Genomic DNA, 24,819 nt, shown 5'->3' on the forward strand with positions numbered 1-24,819 from the left:
GGGTGCAATGTTTTTTAGTCCCTTAATCACACTGTAAAAATTTTTAAGTCTTTACTACATTTTAACACTGTTTTGCAGTTTAAGTGCTAGTTTTTTTCTCTTAAAGGCACAGTACCGTTTTTGTTTAATTGCTGTATCACATTTATTAAAGTGTTTTCCAAGCTTGCTGGTGTCATTACTAGTCTGTTAAACATGTCTGACATAGAGGAAACTCCTTGTTCAATATCTTTAGAAGCCATTGTGGAACCCCCTCTTAGAATGTGTACCAAATGTACTGAAGTATCTATAAACTATAAAGACCATATTATGGCTTTTAAAGATTTATCACCAGAGAATTCTCAGACTGACAAAAGGGAGGTTATGCCATCTAGCTCTCCCCATGTGTCAGAACCTATAACTCCCGCCCAAGCGACGCTAAGTACATCTAGCGCGTCTAATTCGTTTACCTTACAGGACATGGCGGCAGTTATGAATTCTACCCTCACAGAGGTATTGTCCAAACTGCCAGGGTTACAAGGAAAGCAAGACAGCTCTGGGGCTAGAACAAATACAGAGCTTTCTGACGCTTTAATAGCTGTGTCCGATATACCCTCACTAGGCTCCGAAGCCGGTGTAAGGGAGTTTCTATCTGAGGGTGAAATTTCAGATTCAGGGAAGGCTTTACTTCAGTCCGATTCTGAAATGACAGCATTTAAATTTAAGCTCGAACACCTCCGCTTATTGCTCAGGGAGGTTTTAGCGACTCTGGATGACTGTGACCCCATTGTAATTCCAGAGAAATTGTGTAAAATGGACAAATACTTTGCAGTGCCTGTTTACACTGATGTGTTTCCAGTCCCTAAGAGGTTTTTGGAAATTATTACTAAGGAATGGGATAGACCAGGTGTGCTGTTCTCTCCCCCTCCTGCTTTTAAAAAGATGTTTCCCAGAGATGTCGCCATATGGGACTCGTGGCAGACGGTCCCTAAGGTGGAGGGAGCTGTTTCTACCCTAGCTAAGCATACAACTATCCCTGTCGAGGACAGTTGTGCTTTCCTAGATCTTATGGATAAAAAATTGGAGGGTCTCCTTAAGAAAATTTTTATTCATCAAGGTTTTATTCTCCAGCCTCTTGCATGCATTGCTCCAGTTACTGCTGCAGCGGCTTTTTGGTTCGAGTCTCTTGAGGAGGCTCTACAGGTGGAGACCCCATTAGAGGATATCTTAGACAGGATTAAAGCTCTTAAGTTAGCTAATTCCTTTATTTCTGACGCCGTTTTTCATTTAACCAAGCTAACGGCTAAGAATTCAGGTTTTGCCATTCTGGCGCGTAGGGCGCTATGGCCTAAGTCCTGGTCAGCAGACGTTACTTCAAAGTCTAAGCTTCCTAACATCCCCTTTAAAGGACAGACCCTATTCGGGCCTGGCCTGAAGGAGATCATCTCTGACATTACCGGAGGAAAAGGTCACGCCCTTCCTCAGGATAGGTCCATTAAATTAAGGACCAAACAGAATAATTTTCATTTCCTTTTGAAACTTCAAGGGTGGCGCAGCTTCAGCTTACTCTAATGCAAAACAAGAGGGAAATTTCGCCCAGTCCAAACCAGTCTGGAGACCTAACCAGACTTGGAACAAAGGGAGTCAGGCCAAAAAGCCTGCTGCTGCCTCTAAGACAGCATGAAGGAGTAGCCCCCGATCCGGGACCGGATCTAGTCGGGGGCAGAGTTTCTTCGCCCAGGCTTGGGCAAGAGGCGTCCAGGATCCCTGGGCACTAGAGATTGTTTCCCAGGGAAACCTTCTGGAATTCAAAGGTTCATCTCCAAAGGGGAGATTTCATCTCTCACAACTATCTGCAAACCAGATAAAGAGAGAGGCATTCTTACGTTGCGTTCAAGACCTACTGGTTATAGGAGTGATCCACCCAGTTCCAAGAGAGGAACAGGGGCAGGGTTTCTATTCAAACCTGTTTATAGTTCCCAAAAAAGAGGGAACTTTCAGACCAATCTTGGATCTTAAGATCCTAAACAAATTTCTCAGGGTCCCATCCTTCAAGATGGAAACAATCCGAACCATCCTCCCTATGATCCAGGAGGGGCAATATATGACTACCGTGGACTTAAAGGATGCTTATCTCCACATTCCGATTGACAGAAAGCATCATCAGTTCCTCAGGTTCGCCTTCCTAGACAGGCATTACCAGTTTGTGGCTCTTCCCTTCGGGTTAGCCACGGCGCCAAGAGTCTTTCCGAAGGTTCTAGGGTCCCTTCTGGCGGTTCTAAGGCCGCGGGGCATATCGGTGGCTCCTTACCTAGACGACATACTGATCCAGGCGTCGACTTTTCAAATCGTCAAGTCCCATGCGGACATTGTTCTGGCATTTCTGAGGTCTCACGGGTGGAAAGTGAACAGAGAAAAGAGTTCTCTCTCTCCTCTCACAAGAGTTTCCTTCCTAGGAACTCTGATAGATTCAGTAGAAATGAAATTTTTTCTGACAGAGGTCAGGATATCAAAGCTTCTAACTTCCTGCCGTGTTCTTCATTCCACTTCTCGGCGGTCAGTGGCTCAGTGTATGGAAATGATCAGCCTAATGTTGGCGGCAATGGACATAGTTCCGTTTGCCCGCCTACATCTCAGGCCACTGCAACTTTGCATGCTCAATCAATGGAATGGGGACTACACAGATTTGTCTCCTCTGTTAAATCTGGATCAAGAGACCAGGGATTCTCTTCTCTGGTGGTTATCTCGGGTCCATCTGTCAAGGGGAATGAGTTTCCGCAGGCCAGAGTGGACTATAGTGATGACAGATGCCAGCCTTCTGGGCTGGGGCGCAGTCTGGAATTCCCTGAAGGCTCAGGGTTCGTGGACTCAGGAGGAAGCCCTCCTTCCGATAAACATTCTGGAACTCAGAGCGATATTCAATGCTCTTCAAGCCTGGCCTCAGCTAGCTGCGGTCAGATTCATCAGATTTCAGTCGGACAATATCACGACTGTAGCCTATATCAACCATCAGGGGGGAACAAGAAGCCCCCTGGCAATGATGGAGGTTTCCAGGATAATTCTGTGGGCAGAGGTTCACTCTTGCCATCTCTCAGCTATCCATATCCCAGGAGTAGAGAACTGGGAGGCGTACTTTCTAAGTTGGCAGACCTTTCATCCGGGGGAGTGGGAACTATGGGGCAAACCAGAACTGGATCTGATGGCGTCTCGTCGGAACGCCAAGCTTCCTTGTTACAGGTCCAGGTCAAGGGATCCCCAGGCAGCACTGATAGATGCTCTAGCAGTGCCCTGGTCCTTCAGCCTGGCTTATGTGTTTCCACCATTTCCTCTCCTCCCTCGTCTGATTGCCAAGATCAAGCAGGAGAGAGCTTCGGTGATTTTGATAGCATTTGTGTGGCCACGCAGGACTTGGTATGCAGATCTGGTGGACATGTCATCCTTTCCACCATGGACTCTGCCCCTGAGGCAGGACCTTCTACTCCAAGGTCCATTCAAACATCCAAATCTAATTTCTCTGCGTCTGACTGCTTGGAGATTGAACGCTTGATTTTATCAAAACGTGGTTTCTCCGAGTCGGTCATTGATACCTTGATTCAGGCTCGAAAGCCTGTCACCAGGAAAATGTATCATAAGATATGGTGTAAATATCTTCATTGGTGTGAATCCAAGGGTTACTCATGGAGTAAGGTCAGGATTCCTAGGATTTTATCTTTTCTCCAAGAAGGATTGGAAAAGGAATTATCAGCTAGTTCCTTAAAGGGACAGATCTCTGCTCTCTCTATTCTTTTACACAAGCATCTGGCTGATGTTCCAGACGTTCAGGCGTTTTGTCAGGCTTTAGTTAGAATCAAGCCTGTGTTTAAACCTGTTGCTCCGCCATGGAGTTTAAATTTAGTTCTTAAAGTTCTTCAAGGGGTTCCGTTTGAAACTTTGCATTCCATAGATATCAAGCTTTTATCTTGGAAAGTTCCGTTCTTAGTAGCTATCTCTTCGGCTCGAAGAGTTTCTGAGCTATCTGCCTTACAGTGTGATTCCCCTTATCTGATCTTCCATGCAGATAAGGTAGTTTTGCGTACCAAACCTGGGTTTCTTCCTAAGGTAGTATCTAATAAGAATATCAATCAGGAAATTGTTGTTCCGTCACTGTGTCCTAATCCTTCTTCAAAGAAGGAACGTTTGTTACACAATCTTGACGTGGTTCAAGTTTTATTTACAAGCTACTAAGGATTTTCGTCAAACATCTGCATTGTTTGTTGTCTACTCTGGGAGGAGGAGAGGACAAAAGGCTTCGGCAATTTCTCTTTCTTTTTGGCTGAGAAGCATAATCCGGTTAGCTTATGAGACTGCTGGCCAGCAGCCTCCTGAAAGAATTACAGCTCATTCTACTAGAGCGGTGGCTTACACTTGGGCTTTTAAACATGAGGCCTCTGTTGAACAGATTTGTAAGGCGGCGACTTGGTCTTCGCTTCATACTTTTTCTAAATTCAACAAATTTGATACTTTTGCTTCCTCGCAGGCTATTTTTGGGAGAAAGGTCTTGCAGGCAGTGGTGCCTTCCGTTTAAGTTCCTGCCTTGTCCCTCCCTTCATCCGTGTCCTAAAGCTTTGGTATTGGTATCCCACAAGTAATGGATGAACCCGTGGACTGGAAACACCTTACAAGAAAAAACAAAATTTATGCTTACCTGATAAATTTCTTTCTCTTGTGGTGTATCCAGTCCACGGCCCGCCCTGTCATTTTAAGGCAGGTGTTTTTATTTTTTAAACTACAGTCACCACTGCACCCTATAGTTTCTCCTTTTTCTTACTTGTCTTCGGTCGAATGACTGGAGGTGGGGGTTAGGGGAGGAGCTATATAGACAGCTCTGCTGTGGGTGTCCTCTTTGCAACTTCCTGTTGGGAAGGAGAATATCCCACAAGTAATGGATGAACCCGTGGACTGGATACACCACAAGAGAGAGAAATTTATCAGGTAAGCATAAATTTTGTTTTCTTAACACACCTTCGGCTTTTGCACAGATTTCATCTTAGGGATAGCAAAAGCCAGAATAGGGTTTTATGGTACACCCCATAGAAATTAATGCAGTCCAGGTGTAGTGTGTCTGAGGCTTTCACTCAAGTACATACGTTTTACTTTTAGCTTGTAATTTGAGCATAAGAATAGGAACGCTATTGATTTAACTTGATCGGTGTTAGCGCTCAATAGCTCTGTTATCTAGGCCTAATTTTTTTTAACAAATGTAAGGTTCTGTTCTTGGTACGGTCTCTTTTTAATCTACACACTATTCTTAGATTCCTAAATAAAGTCCCATAGATTTTAGTATCTTTAAAGGAATGTGGCTGCAAATCACTGACAAGGCCCAATGAACGATCCTCTGGGGTTGTCATGTTCCTTGTTTAGAGGAGGATTGCCTGGTATTTAGGGGCTGGATTGACCTTACTCGGCGGGATCAGACTGATAAACCTTAGGAAAGCTCTCCTCTGTAAAAAGTACAATTGGGCTAACAGAGGCTGCTCCTAGGTGGTAACTTGCCATAGAACAAGCTACTAAGCTGTTGTTCCAAGTAGAGCATTTCTCTTTCTGTATGCATAGGTTTCAGTATCCGCCTTCTTGCTTATTTGCGTTACCCCTAAGGCAGAACACTCTGCGGTGTGCGATCTGATCGCAGAAAAATTACCGTGCCTGCAGAAAGAAACAGCTGTGGCAGTTAAAATAATTTTTTGCCTGCACTTTTAATTTCTACCTGCAGGTGTCACTGTTCCGTTCTCTTTCTATGTAAATATTTACTACGGTCCTCGCTCTTCAATTTCCTCCCCCTTACTGAACTCCAGTACGCTACAGGGTCACAGCACATTGCAGAAAAGGTAAGTCAGGGCTTAAGAAATTTATTCTAAGTCTGGATGCCAACCAATATACTTAGGACCCAGAATTTTTTTTTTTAACCCCTTGAGTGCTAATGACGGCTCTGAGCCGTCGCAGAATTTCCCACTCTGGTGCTATTGACGGCTCAGAGCCATCTCTAGCACTCTCCCACCTAGAAGGAGATTGGGGGCTCCCACCTGCTCCTACCTGTATAGTGACAGGCATCGCCGGGGCTTCACGTTATGTGCGGTGACGTCCCACGTGATGACATCACCGTGCAACTTTATTTATACTTAACAATGTTAAGTATAGGAGCAGGGGGCATGCTGCTTAGAAGCCTATATCTCAGGCATATAAGCAGCTACAGACCCCCAAGACCCACTGTTGGAAAGGTATATGCCTAACCTTTCCAACAGTGCAAGTCTTGGGGATCTGAAAGAAAAAAAAAAGTAAAAAGAAAAACAATTAAACCCCCCCCACAAACCTAAAAAAGCTTAGCACCCAGGTGGGAAAGTGCTTTGCATTCAAAGGGTTAATAAATGTGTGTGTGTGTGTGTATGTATATGTGTGTATGTATATGTGTGTTTGTATGTATGTATGTGTCTATTTTTTCCCTCATCCTGAATTCCAGTGTGGTACATGGTAAAAGCACATTTCAGAAATGGTAAGTCAGGGCTTACCAATTTACTTTAAGTCTAGGAGCTAACCAATATATTTAGGCAGGGCCGGATTGGGCAGCCGGGATACCGGGAAAAATCCTGGTGGGCTGCTGCTGCTGTATAAATATGATGCATTGTGATTATATATATTTTTGCTGCGATATTGCCGGACCGGTAATGTAATAGTCCCTGTTACACTGAGTGACATCCTGATCTTACACTTACTCTGTGACTGTCACTGCAGCACTGTCTAGTAAATAAATAATTATTGTAATCTGCCTCCGCAAGTTGTTAACGAGTCATAGATTAGACAGTCAGTGACAGACTGAGTCTGTGTCTGTTTGTCACTCACAGTCACAGGCTCAGTCTGTCACAGTGTCACTGAGGCGGCGGGCCGGGCAGGCCACCACTGGGCCAGGGATGAGTCAGTCTCTGAGTCAGGAATCAGATCTTATGCGGAGGGGCGGGCCAGGCCAGGTGAAACGGCCGGCGGCTTATGTTACGTCACTGAGTGAGTAGACTGAATCTGTCTTCTGTTCTCACACGTGACATGATAGTGGAGGGAGCCTCATCAACCTGGGAGCGCCTGCGAGCCGTTGAGTCTGTTGAGTATAAGTTGCTGCTGCAGCAGCAGGCCACGTTGGGTCACGTGTGGGAGCAGGGACTGAAGTTTGATGGCGGTCGGCGGGACACACACAATCACAGTGGCAACTTGGCAACAAAGCAAGCAGTCTAGCAGAGGCAAGCCAGTCAGTTCAGTTCAACTTCAAGAGTCGAGAGTAGTACAGTCTGGTCTGAACTCAGAAGAATCAATCATCACGATCATGTAGCTGTGCCTGTGTTACTGAGGTAAGCTGGGGAAAGTTATGTGACAGCACAGCCGTAAGTCCTGCTACCCTGCTGTCAGAGAGTATAACGGTGAGCCAGTGAACAACTAGCAGCCAGTTATGTTTATATTATTTACTGTCTTAGCCGTTTCGTAATTAGCAGGAGCTGCCGCACTAGTTTGCTTTGACAGATTTACAGCAGCACCACGCTGCCCTCTCTCTCCCTCCCCCATGCTCCATGTATTGGCTGCTTGAATGACCACATAGGGAAGGAAACAAGTTGTATTATCCCTGGAACTCAACACTTACAGGTCAGTGACACTGGGCTGACATACCTAACGTTTTATTATTCCTATTTGCAGGCACACAATGCTAAGCACAGTTTATACAATACCTGAAACAAAAAACAGCCACATCTAAATTAAAGCTGTGGGGTGGTACTTATTTGTCCCTTCTGTATTAAATAAATGTGTATGCTATGCCTAGTTGTAGTAGAATGTTCATGTTTTGTGTATAAGAAAGTGAATGATGTGTAGTGTGCATATGCTGTGTATGTGCATGCTGTGACTGAATCTATGTGTATGTTGTGTGTCTGCATGTTGTGTGTCTGCTGTGTGTCTGAATCTATGTGTATGGGGGTGTATGTTGTGTGTCTGCATGTATGTTGTGTGTGTGTGTGTGTGTGGTGTGTGTATGTTATGTGTCTGCATGAATGTGGTGTATGTGTGTATGTTGTGTGTCTGCATGAATGTGGTGTGTGTGTGTGGTGTGTATGTTGTGGTGTGTGTGTATGTTGTGTGTCTGCATGAATGTGGTGTGTGCGTATGTTGTGTGATTGCATGAATGTGGTGTATGCATATGTTGTTGTGTGATTGCATGAATGTGGTGTGTGCGTATGTTGTTGTGTGTCTGCATGTATGTGGTGTGTGCGTATGTTGTGTGATTGCATGAATGTGGTGTGTGCGTATGTTGTTGTGTGATTGCATGAATGTGGTGTGTGCATATGTTGTGTGTCTGCATGAATGTGGTGTGTGCATGTTGTTGTGTGTCTGCATGAATGTGGTGTGTGTGCATGTTTATTTGTATGCTCTGCAGGGTGTGTTGCTGTGAATTTGAGACTCTGTACATGTGTGTGTACGCTGTGTAATGGTGTTACTGTGTGTGTATGTTAGTTTGTATGCTCTGCAGTGTGTCCGTTTTTGAGGGCAGACAGGCTTCCACCCTTAGTGAGTGTTGCATTGCTAAGAGAGTACTAACAAATGTATTTATGACACAAATTGTACAGGATTTATTTTTTATATGTAGATATGTTGTTTTTACAAATTAATATTAAGAATGTAATTTATATTACATCAGTCTCATGATTTTTTAAAGCCATTTCACATCCCTGCTCCTGTCCCACATATCATACTTTTCTCCACTCACCCCCTGCCTGCTGCATAATTACCTGATGCCCCCTGCGCTCCTCCTCACTCCCTACCTGCTTCATTACCTGATGCCCCCTGCGCTTTGTCATTGGTACGGTACTAATGTTTTAATAAAACAGGGAGGGGAGCACTGCAGCATTATTTCTGAGTGGCAAGTTTCAGAATTTGTATGGGCTGGGTTGGAGTGGGCGTGGCTGGGTTGGAGGGGCGTGGCTGGGCCGGTCTATAATTTCCACTTACTTAGACTGATTTTTTTTGTTTTTAATATATGTGTGTGTGTATGTATGTGTCAATTTCCTCCCCTTTCCTGAACTCCAGTGTGGTACAGGGTAAAAGCACATTGCAGAAAAGGAAAGTCAGTGCTTAACAAATTTATTTTAAGTCTACTTAGGAGACAGATTTTTGTTCTTTCTTTAATAAAATGTGTGTGTTTATATATGTGTCTAAAATGTACGTGTGTGTATATGTGTATGTATTAGTTAAAAATGTCGTAAAGAGGTATACAGTATGAAAATACGATCTTGCGCATTTCGGCCATAATCATAGATCTAAATCCCTCTATACGAGGGTGAGTTTTATAGGGCATATATCCACCCCTTTAATTTATTAAAAACATAAGGAGAATAATTAACTGTTAAACTGCCAGTGGTGTTAAAGGTGTAAGTATTCAGATTATAACAGTAATAGTAAGGCACACATAAAGGTATAATACAGGACCACACAAGGCTAACTAAAAGTATAAATCACTTTCTATCAAAGAATAACATGACTTTATCAGTATATAATAACGTGCTTTAAAGGGACAGTCTAGTCAAAAATAAACTTTCATGATTCAGATAGGACATGCAATCTTAAACAACTTTCCAATTTAAAAAAACAACTTTCCAATTTACTTTTATCATCAATTTTGCTTTGTTCTCTTGGTATTCTTAGTTGAAAGCTAAGCCTAGGTAGGTCATATGCTAATTTCTTAGCCCTTGAAAGCCGCCTCTTATCTGAATGCACTTTGACAATTTTTCACAACTAGAGGACGTTAGTTCATGTGTGCCATATAGATAGCTTTGTGCTCACGCATGTGGAATTACCTAGCAGTCAGCATTGATTGGCTAAAATTCATGTCTGTCAAAAGAACTAAAATAAGGGGGCAGTCTGCAGAGGCTTAGATGCAAGGTAATCACAGAGGTAAAAAGTATATTAATATAACTGTGTTGGTTATGCAAACTAGGGAATGGGTAATAAAGGGATGATCTATCTTTTTAAACAATAACAATTGGTGTAGACTGTCCCTTTAAATAGGTCCAAAGAAACCAAATGGCATTTATGTGTATGTGTGTGTGTGTGTGTGTATATGTATATATATATATATATATATATATATTAATATTAATATTACAGTATCTCACAAGAGTGAGTACACCCTTTACATTTTTGTGAATTTTCATGTGACAACACTGAAGAAATACCACTTTGCTACAATGTAAAGTAGTGAGTGTATAGCCTGTTTAACAGTGTAAATGTGCTGTCCCCTCAAAATAACTCAACACACAGCCATTAATGTCTAAATGGTTGGCAACAAAAGTGAATACACCCCTAAGTGGAAATGTCCAAATTGGGCCCAAAGTGTCAATATTTTGTGTGGCCACCATTATTTTCCAGCACTGCCTTAACCCTCTTGGGCATGGAGTTCACCAGAGCTTCACAGGTTGCCACTAGAGTCCTCTTCCACTCTTCCATGACAACATCACAGAGCTGGTGGATGTTAGAGACCTTGCGCTCCCCAACCTTCCGTTTGAGGATGCCCCACAGATGCTCAATAGGGTTTAAGCCTGGAGACATGCTTGGCCAGTCCATCACCTTTACCCTCAGCTTCTTTAGCAAGGCAATGGTCTTCTTGAAGGTGTGTTTGGGGTCATCATGTTGGAATACTGCCCTGCGGCCCAGTCCCTGAAGGGAGGGGATTATGCTCTGCTTCAGTATGTCACAGTACATGTTGGCATTCATGGTTCCCTCAATGAACTTCTATGGAAAGAAAAGGAAAAAATGATAGCACTACACGTGTTGTATCCTATGTCATTATATCTTGAGTGTTCTTTAATATATTATAAAATATACTCTTCTAGTGATATATTATGGCAGAGGTGTGCTGTACATAAAAAGGGGGAAATTGTACAGGGGTGCCAATGCTACCTGGATAGCACTCTACAACACTAGATGTAAGTAAAAGGTGGATAAACAAGTGGAGGAAAAAATCATTCTTCAGAAGAAGGGGTTAAAACTTAACTTTTAATACTATATAAATGATAAAAATGAAATGAAAAATAAATAAAAACACAGAGTGGTAATATCAGTGCCACAGGAATAGAAGGTTCTATATCCCCTAGGTATATCAATACCCCAATAAACCGTCAATCAACACATGGAGAGTGTTACAATGTAGCTATAAATAAACAGAATGCAATCGCAGCACCTAATTATGGTGGAAAGCAGGGTATAAGGTATGGTCAAATAGACTATAACTATTACCACTCTGTGTTCTTATTTTTCATTTCATTTTTATAATTTATATAGTATTAAAAGTTAAGTTTTAACCCCTTCTTCCGGAGAATGATTTTTTTTCCTCCACTTGTTTATCAACCTTTAAGAAAAAATGAGGGTGTAGTACACTCCAATGTGTAATCATACCCTTAGGGGGCGCCTCCTATCATACACACACATAAGAAATCATATAATCACATAACACAATTATTGGACTATAATACTACACAGTAAGAGGAACATTTAAAATATACCAAAATCAGTCCAAGAATAGGTGGTGATAATAAAGTCCCAAAGTATAATATGTCCAAAAACAATAGGCAGCTCTCAGTCGTAGGATGGTCTTCCTGATAAATGGGTAACTGAAAAAAGAGAGAACACAGAGGCGCCAAACATGGCCTAGTACAGCCAAAAACAAAATCTTCAATCCACACACATAACAATTGGATACTCACAAAGGGGACGCACCCTTTGGTGCTGTCTTCACCTGGAGGTATCAGTCTACTGGGCAACTGTTTGGTTCCAGTATGCTGTGAGTGCACCTGCAGGTGCTCCAGATCTTGTAAGTAAGATTGCTCACTTTATTTCTGTCCTGTCTAAACGTTACTGGGCTATGGTCTGTACATTTTGTGTCCACTCAGGAATCTGGTAACAACCATCATCAAGGGCCCCGATCTACTATCCATGTGTACCAGTGAGCTGGATCACTGAGAGGCTCCAGTCTGTCCCATTAGCACCAAAGGGTGCGTCCCCTTTGTGAGTATCCAATTGTTATGTGTGTGGATTGAAGATTTTGTTTTTGGCTGTACTAGGCCATGTTTGGCGCCTCTGTGTTCTCTCTATTTTGTTTATCAACCTTTTACTTACATCTAGTGTTGTAGAGTGCTATCCAGGTACATACTTTCCAAATGTTAGCATTGGTACCCCTCAATGAACTGTAACTCCCCAGTGCCGGCAGCACTCATGCAGGCCCAGACCATGACACTCCAACCACCATGCTTGACTCTAGGCAAGACACATTTGTCTTTGTACTCCTCACCTGGTTACCACCACACACGCTTGACACCATCTGTACCAATTAAGTTTATCTTGGTCTCATCGGACCACAGGACATGGTTCCAGTAATCCATGTCCTTAGTCAGCTGGTCTTCAGCAAACTGTTTGCAGGCTTTCTTGTGCATCATCTTTAGAAGAGGCTTCCTTCTGGGACGACAGCCATGCAGATTAATTTGATGCAGTGTGCGGCGTATGGTCTGAGCACTGACAGGCTGACCCCCCACCCCTTCAACCTCTGCAGCAATGCTTGCAGCACTCATACGTCTATTTCCCAAAGACAACCTCTGGATATGATGCTGAGCACATGCACTCAACTTCTTTGGTCGACCATGGCGAGGCCTGTTCTGAGTGTAACCTGTCCTGTGAAACCGCTGTATGGTCTTGCCCACCGTGCTGCAGCATAGTTTCAGGGTCTTGGCAGTATTCTTATAGCCTAGGCCATCTTTATGTATAGCAACAATTCTTTTTCTCAAATCCTCAGAGAGTTCTTTGCCATGAGGTGCCATGTTGAACTTCCATTGACCAGTATGAGAGAGTGTGAGAGCGATAACACCAAATTTAACACACCTGCTCCCCATTCACACCTGAGACATTGTAACACTAACGAGTCACATGACACCGGGGAGGGAAAATGGCTAATTGGGCCCAATTTGGACATTTCCACTTAGGGGTGTACTCACTTTTGTTGCCAACGGTTTAGACATTAATGGCTGTGTGTTGAGTTATTTTGAAGGGACAGCAAATTTACACTGTTATACAGGCTGCACACTCACTACTTTGCATTGTAGCAAAGTGTCATTTCTTCAGTGTTGTCACATGAAAAGATAAAATTAAAATATTTACAAAAATGTGAGGGGTGTACTCACTTTTGTGAGATACTGTGTGTGTGTGTAGATGTGTGTGTGTGTGTGTGTAATATATATATATATATATATATATATATATCTTAAAGACATGAACATATTTACTCATTCTATTTCGAGAATATCACTCCCCGTAATTTTATTACATCAAACTGTGAATTGAACCCTTCCGGGACTAATGTTTTAAGTTTATGTATCCTAGTCATTAGTCCTACATACTGTTTAGAGTGTAGGGAACATTCATTTAAATAGATTACAAATTAAGTTGAACATTTAATACAACCCTGAGTAGTGAAAGTCTCTCTGTAACACAAGATGTACAATTTGTACCTTGTTTCAAAAACTAACAAGCCTTACGAGAGTTTCGACATCTAAATGTTTCTGCTACATCCAACCATGAACTCCGTTCAACCTGTTTTGGTAACATACTGGGTGAAAACATATTACCCAGAGTCAAATTTCTGGAGTAAACAAAATCACAACCCCGTCCAATTAAATGTTTTAAAGTATCATCTTTATACAAGATGGGTAAATATTTCTTTGATTTTTCACACTCCAGAAAATGTATTTGAATATTTTGTTACAAACTTTAAGCCTCTATGGTCACCTCTCGATCTTTGTTTCAAAATAGGTTTTCTATTCATAGTAGCCACTTCAAAGATTCTGTTGACAATTTTCCCAGGATAGCCTCTATCCTTAAAACATTGTTTCAAGGATATAGCTTATTTTTTGGAAACATTGTTCCTCTGTACAGTTTCTCTTAGTTCGTAGAAACTGTCCTTTTACTATCCCTTTAAACACATGTTGGGGATGGCTACTCTGTTAATGTAAAATGCTGTTTCCAGATATAGGTTTCCGATGCAGACATGTCTCTACTTTGTTCGTTATCAAATTTAAGGTGAAAAGGAGATCCAAAAAGACCATCTCTGTGTAGTTTAAACTATGTGTAAATTTAATGCCTTTGTCATTCATATTTAAATATCCTGCAAACTGAGTAGCTGAGAAGTCATCACCTGACCAAATGAACAGACGGTCATCTATAAACCTTCTGTAGAAACAAATATGATCTCTGTGTTGACTTTCATTCGCATAGACATGGGACACCTCCCACAACCCTTAAACAGGTTGGCATAGGAGGGGGCAAACTTAGCCCCCATCGCTGTCCCACATTTCTGTAGATAATAAAACACCCTCAAACAAAAAATAATTATGCTGTAAGTGAAATTTAACAACTGCAACAAGAGCGTTTTTGAAGCATCGACGAATGTTAGTTTCTGAGTCTAAAAAGAAAGAGAGAGCCTTTAGTCCCATATCATGGGGTATAGTAGAGTAAATGGAGACTACATCTACAGTAAACCAACTAAATCCATCTTTCCAATTTTCATCATCCATAAGTTTCAAAACATATGTGGTATCCTTAATGTAGCTAGATAATTTATTAACTGGAGGTTGTAGAAAAGAGTTTAACCATTATGAAAGTGGCTCAAGTAAGGAACCTATACCTGAAACAATGGGGCAATCTTTCATATCTTCAAGGCCCTTATGTAAATGGAGGAAAATGGGCAATACTGGTTTGCTCACATATAAGCCATCCACAGTTCTTTGGTCAATTATGCCAATTTCAAAACCATCATCCATCAGGGACATAAGTTCCATCCGAAATTTCCTTGTTGGATTACTATCTAGTTGACTATTTGCGTCAGGATCACTCAACTGACGTAAATGCTATATAGTCATTTCTATCCATTACAACAACACTACCTCCTTTATCCAAATTTTTTATAACCAATGTTTCTTTTGCATGATGTACCGAGTCCACGGATTCATCCTTACTTGTGGGATATTGTCCTTCCTGACAGGAAGTAGCAAAGAGAGCACCACAGCAGAGCTGTCTATATAGCTCCTCCCCTAACTCCACCCCCCAGTCATTCTCTTTGCTGGCTCTAAGCTGGAAGGGTAAAGAGAAGAGGTGATAAACTGTTAGTTTTTATTTTATCTTGAATCAAGAGTTTGTTATTTTTAAATGGTACCGGTGTTGTACTATTTACTCTCAGGCAGGACATAGATGAAGATTTCTGCCTGGAGGATGATGAGCTTAGCATTTGTAACTAAAGTCCACTACTGTTCCCACAGAAGCTGAGGAGTACAGCAAAACTTCAGTGTGAGGAACGGTTCTTGCTATACAGCAATGAGGTATGTTCAGTCATTTTTCTGCAGAGACTGTATTAACTCAGAAAGGCTGACAGCATCCCCATTAGGGGAAGGGTAAGCAGTAAACCTAGTGTGAAAGAGGCTTTACTAGCTTGCATAAAGGGCTAAGTTTTTTGGGCACTCAGTTTGTTTATGAAAAATGAATTAAGGCTCTTAAGTTGGCTAATTCTTTAATTACAGACGCCGCTTTTCATCTTGCTAAATTAGCGTCTAAGAATTCAGGTTTTGCCATTTTAGCGCGTAGAGCGTTATGGCTTAAGTCCTGGTCAGCTGATGTGTCATCTAAATCTAAGCTTTTGACCATCCCTTTCAAAGGTAAGACCCTATTCGAGCCTGCACTGAAAGAGATCATTTCGGACATCACTGGGGGGAAGGGTCAGGCCCTCCCTCAAGATAAGTCGAATAAGACAAGGACCAAACAAAATAATTTTCGTTCCTTTCGAAACTTCAAGGGTGGTTCCGCTTCCACTTCCCCTGCTGCAAAGCAAGAGGGGAACTTTGCTCAATCCAAACCAACCTGGAGATAGACCAGAGACTCTCTTCTTTGGTGGTTGTCACAGGATCACCTGTCCAGGGGAATGTGTTTCCGCAGGCCAGCGTGGGTTATTGTGACGACGGACGCCAGCCTTCTGGGCTGGGGTGCAGTCTGGAATTCCCTGAAAGCACAGGGTTTGTGGACTCAGGAGGAGGCCCTCCTACCGATAAATATTCTGGAATTAAGAGCGATATTCAATGCTCTTCAGGCGTGGCCTCAGCTGGCTTCGGCCAGATTCATCAGGTTTCAGTCGGACAACATCACAACTGTAGCTTATATCAATCATCAGGGGGGAACAAGGAGTTCCTTGGCGATGATAGAAGTTTCCAGGATAATCCGATGGGCAGAGACTCACTCTTGCCATCTATCAGCGATCTATATCCCAGGGGTAGAGAACTGGGAGGCAGATTTTCTAAGTCGTTAGACTTTTCATCCGGGGGACTGGGAGCTCCATCCGGAGGTGTTTGCTCAACTGGTTCAGCTATGGGGCACACCAGAATTGGATCTGATGGCGTCTCGTCAGAACGCCAAACTTCCTTGTTACGGATTCAGGTCCAGGGACCCTCAGGCAGTACTAATCAATGCTCTAGCAGTACCCTGGTCCTTCAACCTGGCTTATGTGTTTCCACCTTTCCCTTTCCTTCTGCGTCTGATTTCCAGAATCAAACAGGAGAGAGCTTCGGTGATTTTGATAGCACCTGCATGGCCACGCAGGACTTGGTATGCAGACCTGGTGGACGTCATCTCTACCACCATGGACTCTGCCACTGCGATGGGACCTTCTAATTCAAGGTCCGTTCAAGCATCCAAATCTACTTTCTCTGCAACTGACTGCTTGGAGATTGAACGCTTGATTTTATCAAAACGGGGTTTCTCTGAGTCGGTCATAGATACCTTAATTCAGGCTCGAAAGCCTGTCACCAGGAAAATCTATCATAAGATATGGCGTAGATATCTCTTTTGGTGCGAATCCAAAGGTTACTCATGGAGTAAGATCAGGATTTCTAGGATTTTGTCCTTTCTTCAAGAAGGATTGGAAAAAGGATTGTCAGCTAGTTCCCTAAAGGGACAGATATCTGCTTTGTCTATCCTATTGCACAAGCGTCTGGCTGATGTCCCAGACGTTCAGGCTTTTTGTCAGGCTTTAGTTAGCCTGTGTTTAAACCTGTTGCTCCGCCATGGAGTCTAAATTTAGTTCTTAATGTTCTTCAGAGGGTTCCGTTTGAACCCATGCATTCCATAGATGTTAAGCTTCTATCTTGGAAAGTTCTGTTTCTAGTTGCTATCTCTTCAGCTCGAAGAGTTTCTGAACTATCTGCATTACAATGCGACTCGCCTTATCTTGTTTTCCATGCTGATAAGGTGGTTTTGCGTACCAAACCTGGGTTCCTCCCTAAGGTTGTTTCTAACAGGAATATCAATCATGAAATTGTTGTTCCTTCTCTGTGTCCTAATCCTTCTTCTAAGAAGGAACGTCTGTTGCACAACTTGGACGTGGTTCGTGCCTTGAAGTTTTATTTGCAGGCAACCAAAGATTTTCGCCAATCATCTTCTTTGTTTGTTGTCTATGCTGGAAAGCGTAAAGGTCAAAAGGCTACGGCTACCTCTCTTTCCTTTTGGCTGAAAAGCATCATCCGTTTGGCTTATGAGACTGCTGGACAGCAGCCTCCTGAAAGAATTACAGCTCACTCCACTAGAGCGGTGGCTTGCACATGGGCTTTTAAAAATGATACTTCTGTTGAACAGATTTGTAAGGCTGCGACTTGGTCTTCGCTTCATACCTTTTCCAAATTTTACAAATATGATACTTTTGCTTCTTCGGAGGCTATTTTGGGGAGAAAGGTTTTGCAAGCAGTGGAGCCTTCCGTTTAGGTTTCTGTCTTGTCCCTCCCTTCATCCGTGTCCTAAAGCTTTGGTATTGGTATCCCACAAGTAAGGATGAATCCGTGGACTTGGTACATCATGCAAAAGAAAACAAAATTTATGCTTACCTGATAAATTTCTTTCTTTTGCGATGTACCTAGTCCACGGCCCGCCCTGTCTATTCAAGACAGATAGTATTTTTTTTATGAAAACTTCAGTCACCTCTGCACCTTTATAGTTTCTCCATTTCTTCCTTGGCCTTCGGTCGAATGACTGGGGGGTGGAGTTAGGGGAGGAGCTATATAGACAGCTCTGCTGTGGTGCTCTCTTTGCTACTTCCTGTCAGGAAGGACAATATCCCACAAGTAAGGATGAATCTGTGGACTCGGTACATCGCAAAAGAAAGAAATTTATCAGGTAAGCATAAATTTTGTTTTTATTAGATTGTAAAGATCTTATAGCATCCATTTCTTTTTTAGATATGTTTGAGTGTGTATAGGTATTCTCCTGTGACAATGTTGTATGTTCCTCCAATATTCTCTTGCGAAACAGTTCTAATTGGCTTATATAAGATAAGGTGGTCTTTGTGAATAGAGATACAGATAAGATAATTAGGTCTGCTCTTCCCACAGGCTAAGCCCATTTGAAAGGGTGTGTTTATTAAGAATAATGGTGGTTGTTTAACTAAATTATTGGTAACCAGGGGTGCCTGGAGTGATAAAGATACAATTAATAAAAGAAAAAAGTATGTCCTAGCCGGCACTTACACATATAACTATCCGAAGATAATAAATAAATATAAGCCCTAAAGGCTACGTAAGTAAAATAGGCCAATCCCAAGGTGACAGGCTCCCTTCCCAATTAGATATCTAGCAATGCATAACGTTGGTTAGATTAAATTGCATTTTATTTTTACCCTGTTATATAGTAGATTGTAAATATTGTTTTTAATATATGCAGAACTACATGTAATTTGTCGTTAGGAAATATGCAAGTGACATACTGAAATGATGATGATGGTAATAATAAATACCATTTGTATAACGATGTAGACACTAAACAGGAAGTAACTGTATAGGAACTTTCGAAAAGAATATAAATTCCCGGAAGGGAGAACAACCAATGGAAAGTTATGCTTGAGAAAGCCGCATGAAATTCGCCCAGCGGAGAAACACGTGTTGCGTAATTGCACAGTCTGTTTGCAGCTCTGGTTAGGCCGACCGAGCTTTTTCTGCCCACCTATGGCCGTTTGGAGAACTCTAAGCACAGCCGGAGGATATCAGCGCAAGTAAGGTATGATATAGAGGTGTTTCCACGGCACACCACGGGACACACGAAGTAAGTGACGTTGCAGTGGTGACTAACCACTGTAAAGATTGGCAAGGATCTTTAATCTGCTGGAGCAGAGCACCCCAAGATCAAGGGTCCCTTGGGTGAGGGTACGTCACCCTCAGGAGGTAGTACCCGTATATGAAATGGGTTATGTGCTTGTTTTTCCTGAATAGGATACCTTATGGAGATAAAGTATTACCTCTGTGTGGTCCCAATTGTGGTTGTGTGAACGGCTGTGACTAACTTGCTTTGTTCAATTTACACGCCTGCATACCTTGCTTTGCCTAGCCGCAACTTAACCTTACTTGACCACGGCTATTTTTGCATGAACTGTTGGTGCTATGATTATCAACTGCTGATATTGCCTCTAAAGCTGTTTGTGCCTATGACGGAACTCTATGTTTGAGAAAAGGGTCAGAGTGTGAGGATATGATAAACATCCCTAGGATTCTGCTGATACTGTGATTACTGTCTGTATATACAGACCCTTTATGACATGATATTCTTTCAGCTACTATAGGGGATCATTTATCTGTATCCAATGGCCATTGGTGGTTGTGTATTTATTTGTTTAGTACACTAATTAATTAATTGAGAATTTGTCACTTTATATGGCATATGTATTTATATTCTGTATGTATTTGGTAAAAATTAAATGCAATTTAATCTAACCAATGTTATGCATGTGTAAGTGCCGGCTAGGACATACTTTTTTCTTTTATTATTTATATATATATATATATATATATATATATATATATATATATATATATATATATATATATATATATATAAAATACATAAATAAACATAAAGGAGTGATTGCCAATACATGTAATACCCTGCAGCTGGTATAACAAGTCAATATAAAGTCTTATTCATTTTATGTTGTTTTGTTTTGTCAATGCCAGATGATGAAATACAGAAACGTCAAAGGATTGCAAGAAAGGAGCAGCAAGAGCAGTTGAGCAGAAAGGTAAATTGAGGAAAGAAGATTTCCCCTCGTTTTGATTTAAGTTATTAAAGGGACATGAAAGTCAAAATTAAACATTCAGGGTTCAGATAGCACATGAAGTTTTAGTAGACTTTTCAATGTACTTCTATTTTCAAATTAACTTTTTTTTCTCTTGGGATCCTTAAAAAAGCATATGTAGGCTAAGGGGCAGCAATGCACAACTGAGAGCTAGCTGGTGCTTGGTGGCTACACACATTGTCCTCTTGTCTTTGGCTCACCAGATGTGTTCAGCTAGATCCCAGTAATGCATTGCTGCTATGGAGCCGATTTTAACTATATGTTTTACATACTTACAGAGGTTAAACACATTCGCTATGCAAGAACTAGTGCAATAATGCAATGCTCTATGCTCTTCTTGCACTTGTATGTTGCTTTCAAGGGCCATAATAGTTGAAACATGACATGCTCTAATCCATTAGAGTGTGTAATTTTAAGACGATTAACCCTACACTACTGTCTGTTTAACCTCTCTAAAGGGGGTTAAACGCACAGTAGAAGTACCGCTCTGCCCCTACAGAGCACTACTGGTCCAGAGCAGAAACCACCGCTGATCCAATCAGCGGTCCTAGTCACATCACTCGGCTGTGTAACTATAGCTGCTGATTGCATCCAAGGCAGTTACCGCTCAGGACCAGAAGTACTCAATAATTGCCAACAATGAAAGCGAAAATAACAAAATATGGCCACCACTGGAAATCCCCAAAGAATACAAAAATTATTCTCTACAAAATACAAAAAGATGGAGAGCACACCCCAAACTCAAATATAATGTATTACCATTTGCAGTGCGCATAAATAAAACCACACTGTACGCCAACAACTTTGCTGTCGCACAACAGCATGGGGGAACTAGCAAACACAGAGTTCTGTAAGTGGGCTGTGAGACTAAAGGTTTCTCAACACATTTCACCTTCCCTTAGGTTTTATACACTTGTTTTTTATTTGCATAAATGTTTTGTAGATTATCTATTTATACAGCCCATAAAGTTTTTTCTTTTTTTTTTTTTTAAATGGAAAGTTTTGCTTATTTTTAAATAACATTGCTCTGATTTTCAGACTCCTAACCAAGCCCCAAAGTTTTAGGAGAATACCGACGTATACCTACTTGTTTGTGTAATGGGTCTTTTCATATGCAAAGGAAGGGGGAGGGGGAGTGTCTGCTATTTCCCACTTGCAGTGGGTGTTCCAGTAACCTATTAAACGCTGCTAAACTGGAAGCTTCTAAGTAAGTTTTTAAACCGTTTTATTTTTCCTTAATATGAGGAGAGTCCACGGCATCATTCCTTACTGTTGGGAAATACAGAACCTGGCCACCAGGAGGAAGCAAAGACACCCCAGCCAAAGGTTTAAAGGGACACTGAACTCAAACTTTTTCTTTTGTGATTCAGATAGAGCATGCAATTTTAAGCAACTTTCTAATTTACTCCTATTATAAAATTGTCTTCATTCTCTTGGTATCTTTATTTGAAATGCAAGAATGTAAGTTTTGATGCCGGCTCATTGTTGGTGAACAAACTGGGTTGTTCTTGCTGATTGGCGGATAAAGTTGCTTAAAATTGCATGCTCTATCTGAATCACGAAAGAAAAAATTTGGGTTCAGTGTCCCTTTAAATACTTCCCCTACTTCCCTCATATCACAGTCATTCTTTGCCTTTCATCACAGGAGGTTGGCAGAGAAGTGTCAGAAGATCCGGAGTAGTTCCTTATGAAGGGTATCTACCCTTCAAAAAGGGAATGGAGTTTTAAGTAGTCTTGTCAGCCTCGTATTAACAGCTCCTAAGCAATCAGTGTTGATGAGTTTCACTTGCTGCTTCCATCACTCAAGTCCATGTCAGGAGCGATGCTACAAGACTGTCAAACTTGAGAGGCTGTGTTTCTGTTCCACGGCATAGATTCCGGTATGATCGTTTAATTTTTTTAATTTTTTTTTTATACATATGATAACGCAAGAAGACAGGGTCACAGTGTGGCTCCATTTATCTGTATGGAATCAAGGGTTAATATCTCTGGAGGGGGATTATTGAACAGTGAGGATTAATCACATCATTTTTATTTGATTATGCTGCGACATGTGTGAGATGAGGCTCAGGCAGATGTTGGAACGTACAGGGTTTTTACTTTCATTTTTTGGGGCTGTGCAGCCTGAAAGGCTTAGCACTTTTTTTGCTCTTATAGCAGGGGTGGTCCTGCATTGCGCACCACGTGACCGGGTGTGGTCACATTTATTTTCTCTTTCCTGACTGTGTGGTTTACCGGAGAAGAAGCGGTTTCTCTGTTTGGCCTGGGTCATAGGAGGTGGTGAGTGCCCCAGCCATTGGGGGTATAAAGGTGCCGTTTTTCCTTATTAATCAATAGTCTTTGTAAGCGCAAGCTATGGAGGATTTTGATGCGTTAGGGTACTCCCTCTTTACCTAAGTCTAATACCTGTCTATATTGTGAGGAGGCCGCGGTATACCTGCCCGCTCAACTATGTTCCACATGCCTTAATAAAGTTATCATGTCAAAGAAGGTTAATATGTTTGATACCACTGAGCCATCCACCTCTGAGGAATCTCCATCCCGTGAGGTGTGCACCCTACAGTCATCTCCTAATACACATGCAGCTTCCCGTAGCGCTCCTAATCCTCCATCTGGAGGGGGTCATTTACCGCCAGACTTTACTGAGCAGTTAGAAACGGCAGTGTCTGCGGACTTTACTGCTTTACCTCACCCTGCTAAGCGCAAGAAAAAGGTCAACTATTGCTATCCTTCCCAGGGGTCCTCTACTAGCTTATTGGATTTATCTGAGTTAATCGAGGTAGAGGGTCCCCTCGATGTGATCCAGGAAAGAATTAAGGCCTAAAAGGGACAGTCAAGTCCAAAAAACCTTTCATGATTTAAATAGGTAATGTAATTTTAAACAACTTTCCAATTTACTTTTATCACCAATTTTGCTTTGTTCTTTTGGTATTCTTAGTTGAAAGCTAATTCTAGGAGGTTCATATGCTAATTTCTTAGATCTTGAAGACTGCCTCTAATCTGAAGCCATTTTGACCACTAGAGGGCATTAGTTTATGTGTTTCATATAGATAACATTGAGCTCATCCAAGTGAAGTTACCCTGGAGTGAGCACTTATTGACTAAAAAGCAAGTCTGTTAAAAGAACTGAAATAAAGAGGCGGTTTGCTGAGCTTAGATACAAGGTAATCACAAAGGTAAACACTGTATTTATATAACTGTGTTGGTTATGCAAAACTGGGGAATTGGTAATAAAGGGATTATCTTTCTTTTTAAACAACAAAAATTCTGTTTTTGACTTTCCCTTTAAGGGTAGCCAATTCTTTTATTTATGATGCAAATATGCAAATTATTCGCCTGAATGCTAAGGCTTCAGGTTTTTCTGTTCAAGCCCCGTAGGGCATTCTGGCTGAAGTCATGGTCTGCGGACATGACTTCTAAGTCCAGACTTCTTTCCCTCCCTTTACAGGGAAAGATTTTATTTGGTCCAGGCCTGGACTCAATTATCTCCTCGGTCACTGGAGGCAAAGGTACCTTTTTACCGCAGGAGAAGAAGAACAAGCCTAAGGGACAAGGTCCTAATTTTCGTTTCTTTTGTTCTGATAAATCCCAACGTCAGCAGCCCTCCCCAAAGCCCGAGCAATCCAAGGGGACTTGGAAGCCGGCTTAGTCCTGGTATAAATCCAAGCAGAGCAAGAAGCCCGCCGAGACAAAGTCAGCATGAAGGGACAGCCCCGATCTGGCTCTGGATCGTGTAGGGGCAGACTGTCGCTCTTTTCAGATGCTTGGTTTGGGGATGTGCGAGACCCATGGGTCCTGGAGGTCATCGTTCAGGGATACAAGATAGGTTTCAAGTCTCATCCACCCAGGGGCAGATTCCTCTTATCAAACCTATCTTCAAGGCGCATTTCTGGGGTGCGTGAGGGATCTCTCCTCCCTAGGAGTGATTGTCCCTGTACCTCTTGCAGAAAGGTACTATTCAAACCTTTTTGTGGTCCCAAAGAAGGAGGGAACTTTCCGCCTGATTCTGGACCTAAAGTGCTTAATCAAATTCCTATCTGTCCCCTCGTTCAAGATGGAGACGATAAGGTCCATCCTTCGCTTAGTAGCTACTGCTCCAAGAGTTTTTACGAAGGTTCTAGGGGCTCTGCTTGCAGTTTCCAGAACCAGAGGTATAGCAGTAGCTCCATACTTGGACGATATTTTGGTTCAAACACCATCTTGTCGTCTGACAGAAGACCATTCGAATTCTCTTCTGTTTCTTCTTCGATCTCATGGATGGTAGATAAACTTAGAAAAAGAGTTCTCTTATTCCCAGTACCAGGGTGGAATTCCTGGGTACTATAATATACTCCATATCCATGAGGATATTCCTTACAGACGAGAGATGTTACAAGCTAACCTCTGCTTGTCTTGCCCTACTAGCCTCCTTAAGGCCCTCTATGACTCGGTGTATGGAGGTGATTTGTCACTGATTTTGCCAGATTTCGTCTCAGACAACTTCAGCTGTGCATGCTGAGACAGTGAAATGGCGAACATTCGGATCTGTATCAACAGATTTCTCTCAAATCGCTCTCCTGGTGGCTCTGTCCAGATCACCTGTCCCAAGGGCATCCTTTTTGAGACCATCCTGTGAGATTGTCACTACGAACTCAAGTCTA

At 42.0% G+C, this 24,819-nt stretch overlaps 1 protein-coding gene across 1 annotated transcript in view; it reads left to right on the forward strand.

Annotated features, from left to right (window-relative positions):
- UBXN8 (UBX domain protein 8) overlaps positions 1-24,819 on the forward strand; it is a 278,561-nt gene that overhangs the window by 58,958 nt on the left and 194,784 nt on the right. Inside the window, exon 3 of the mRNA XM_053703222.1 lies at positions 20,058-20,122. Within this exon, the coding sequence (XP_053559197.1) occupies positions 20,058-20,122 (65 nt within the window). The remainder of the gene's footprint in view (positions 1-20,057; positions 20,123-24,819) is intronic.

The sequence above is a fragment of the Bombina bombina genome, chromosome 2, assembly GCF_027579735.1.
Source record: "Bombina bombina isolate aBomBom1 chromosome 2, aBomBom1.pri, whole genome shotgun sequence".
Lineage (NCBI taxonomy): Eukaryota > Metazoa > Chordata > Amphibia > Anura > Bombinatoridae > Bombina > Bombina bombina.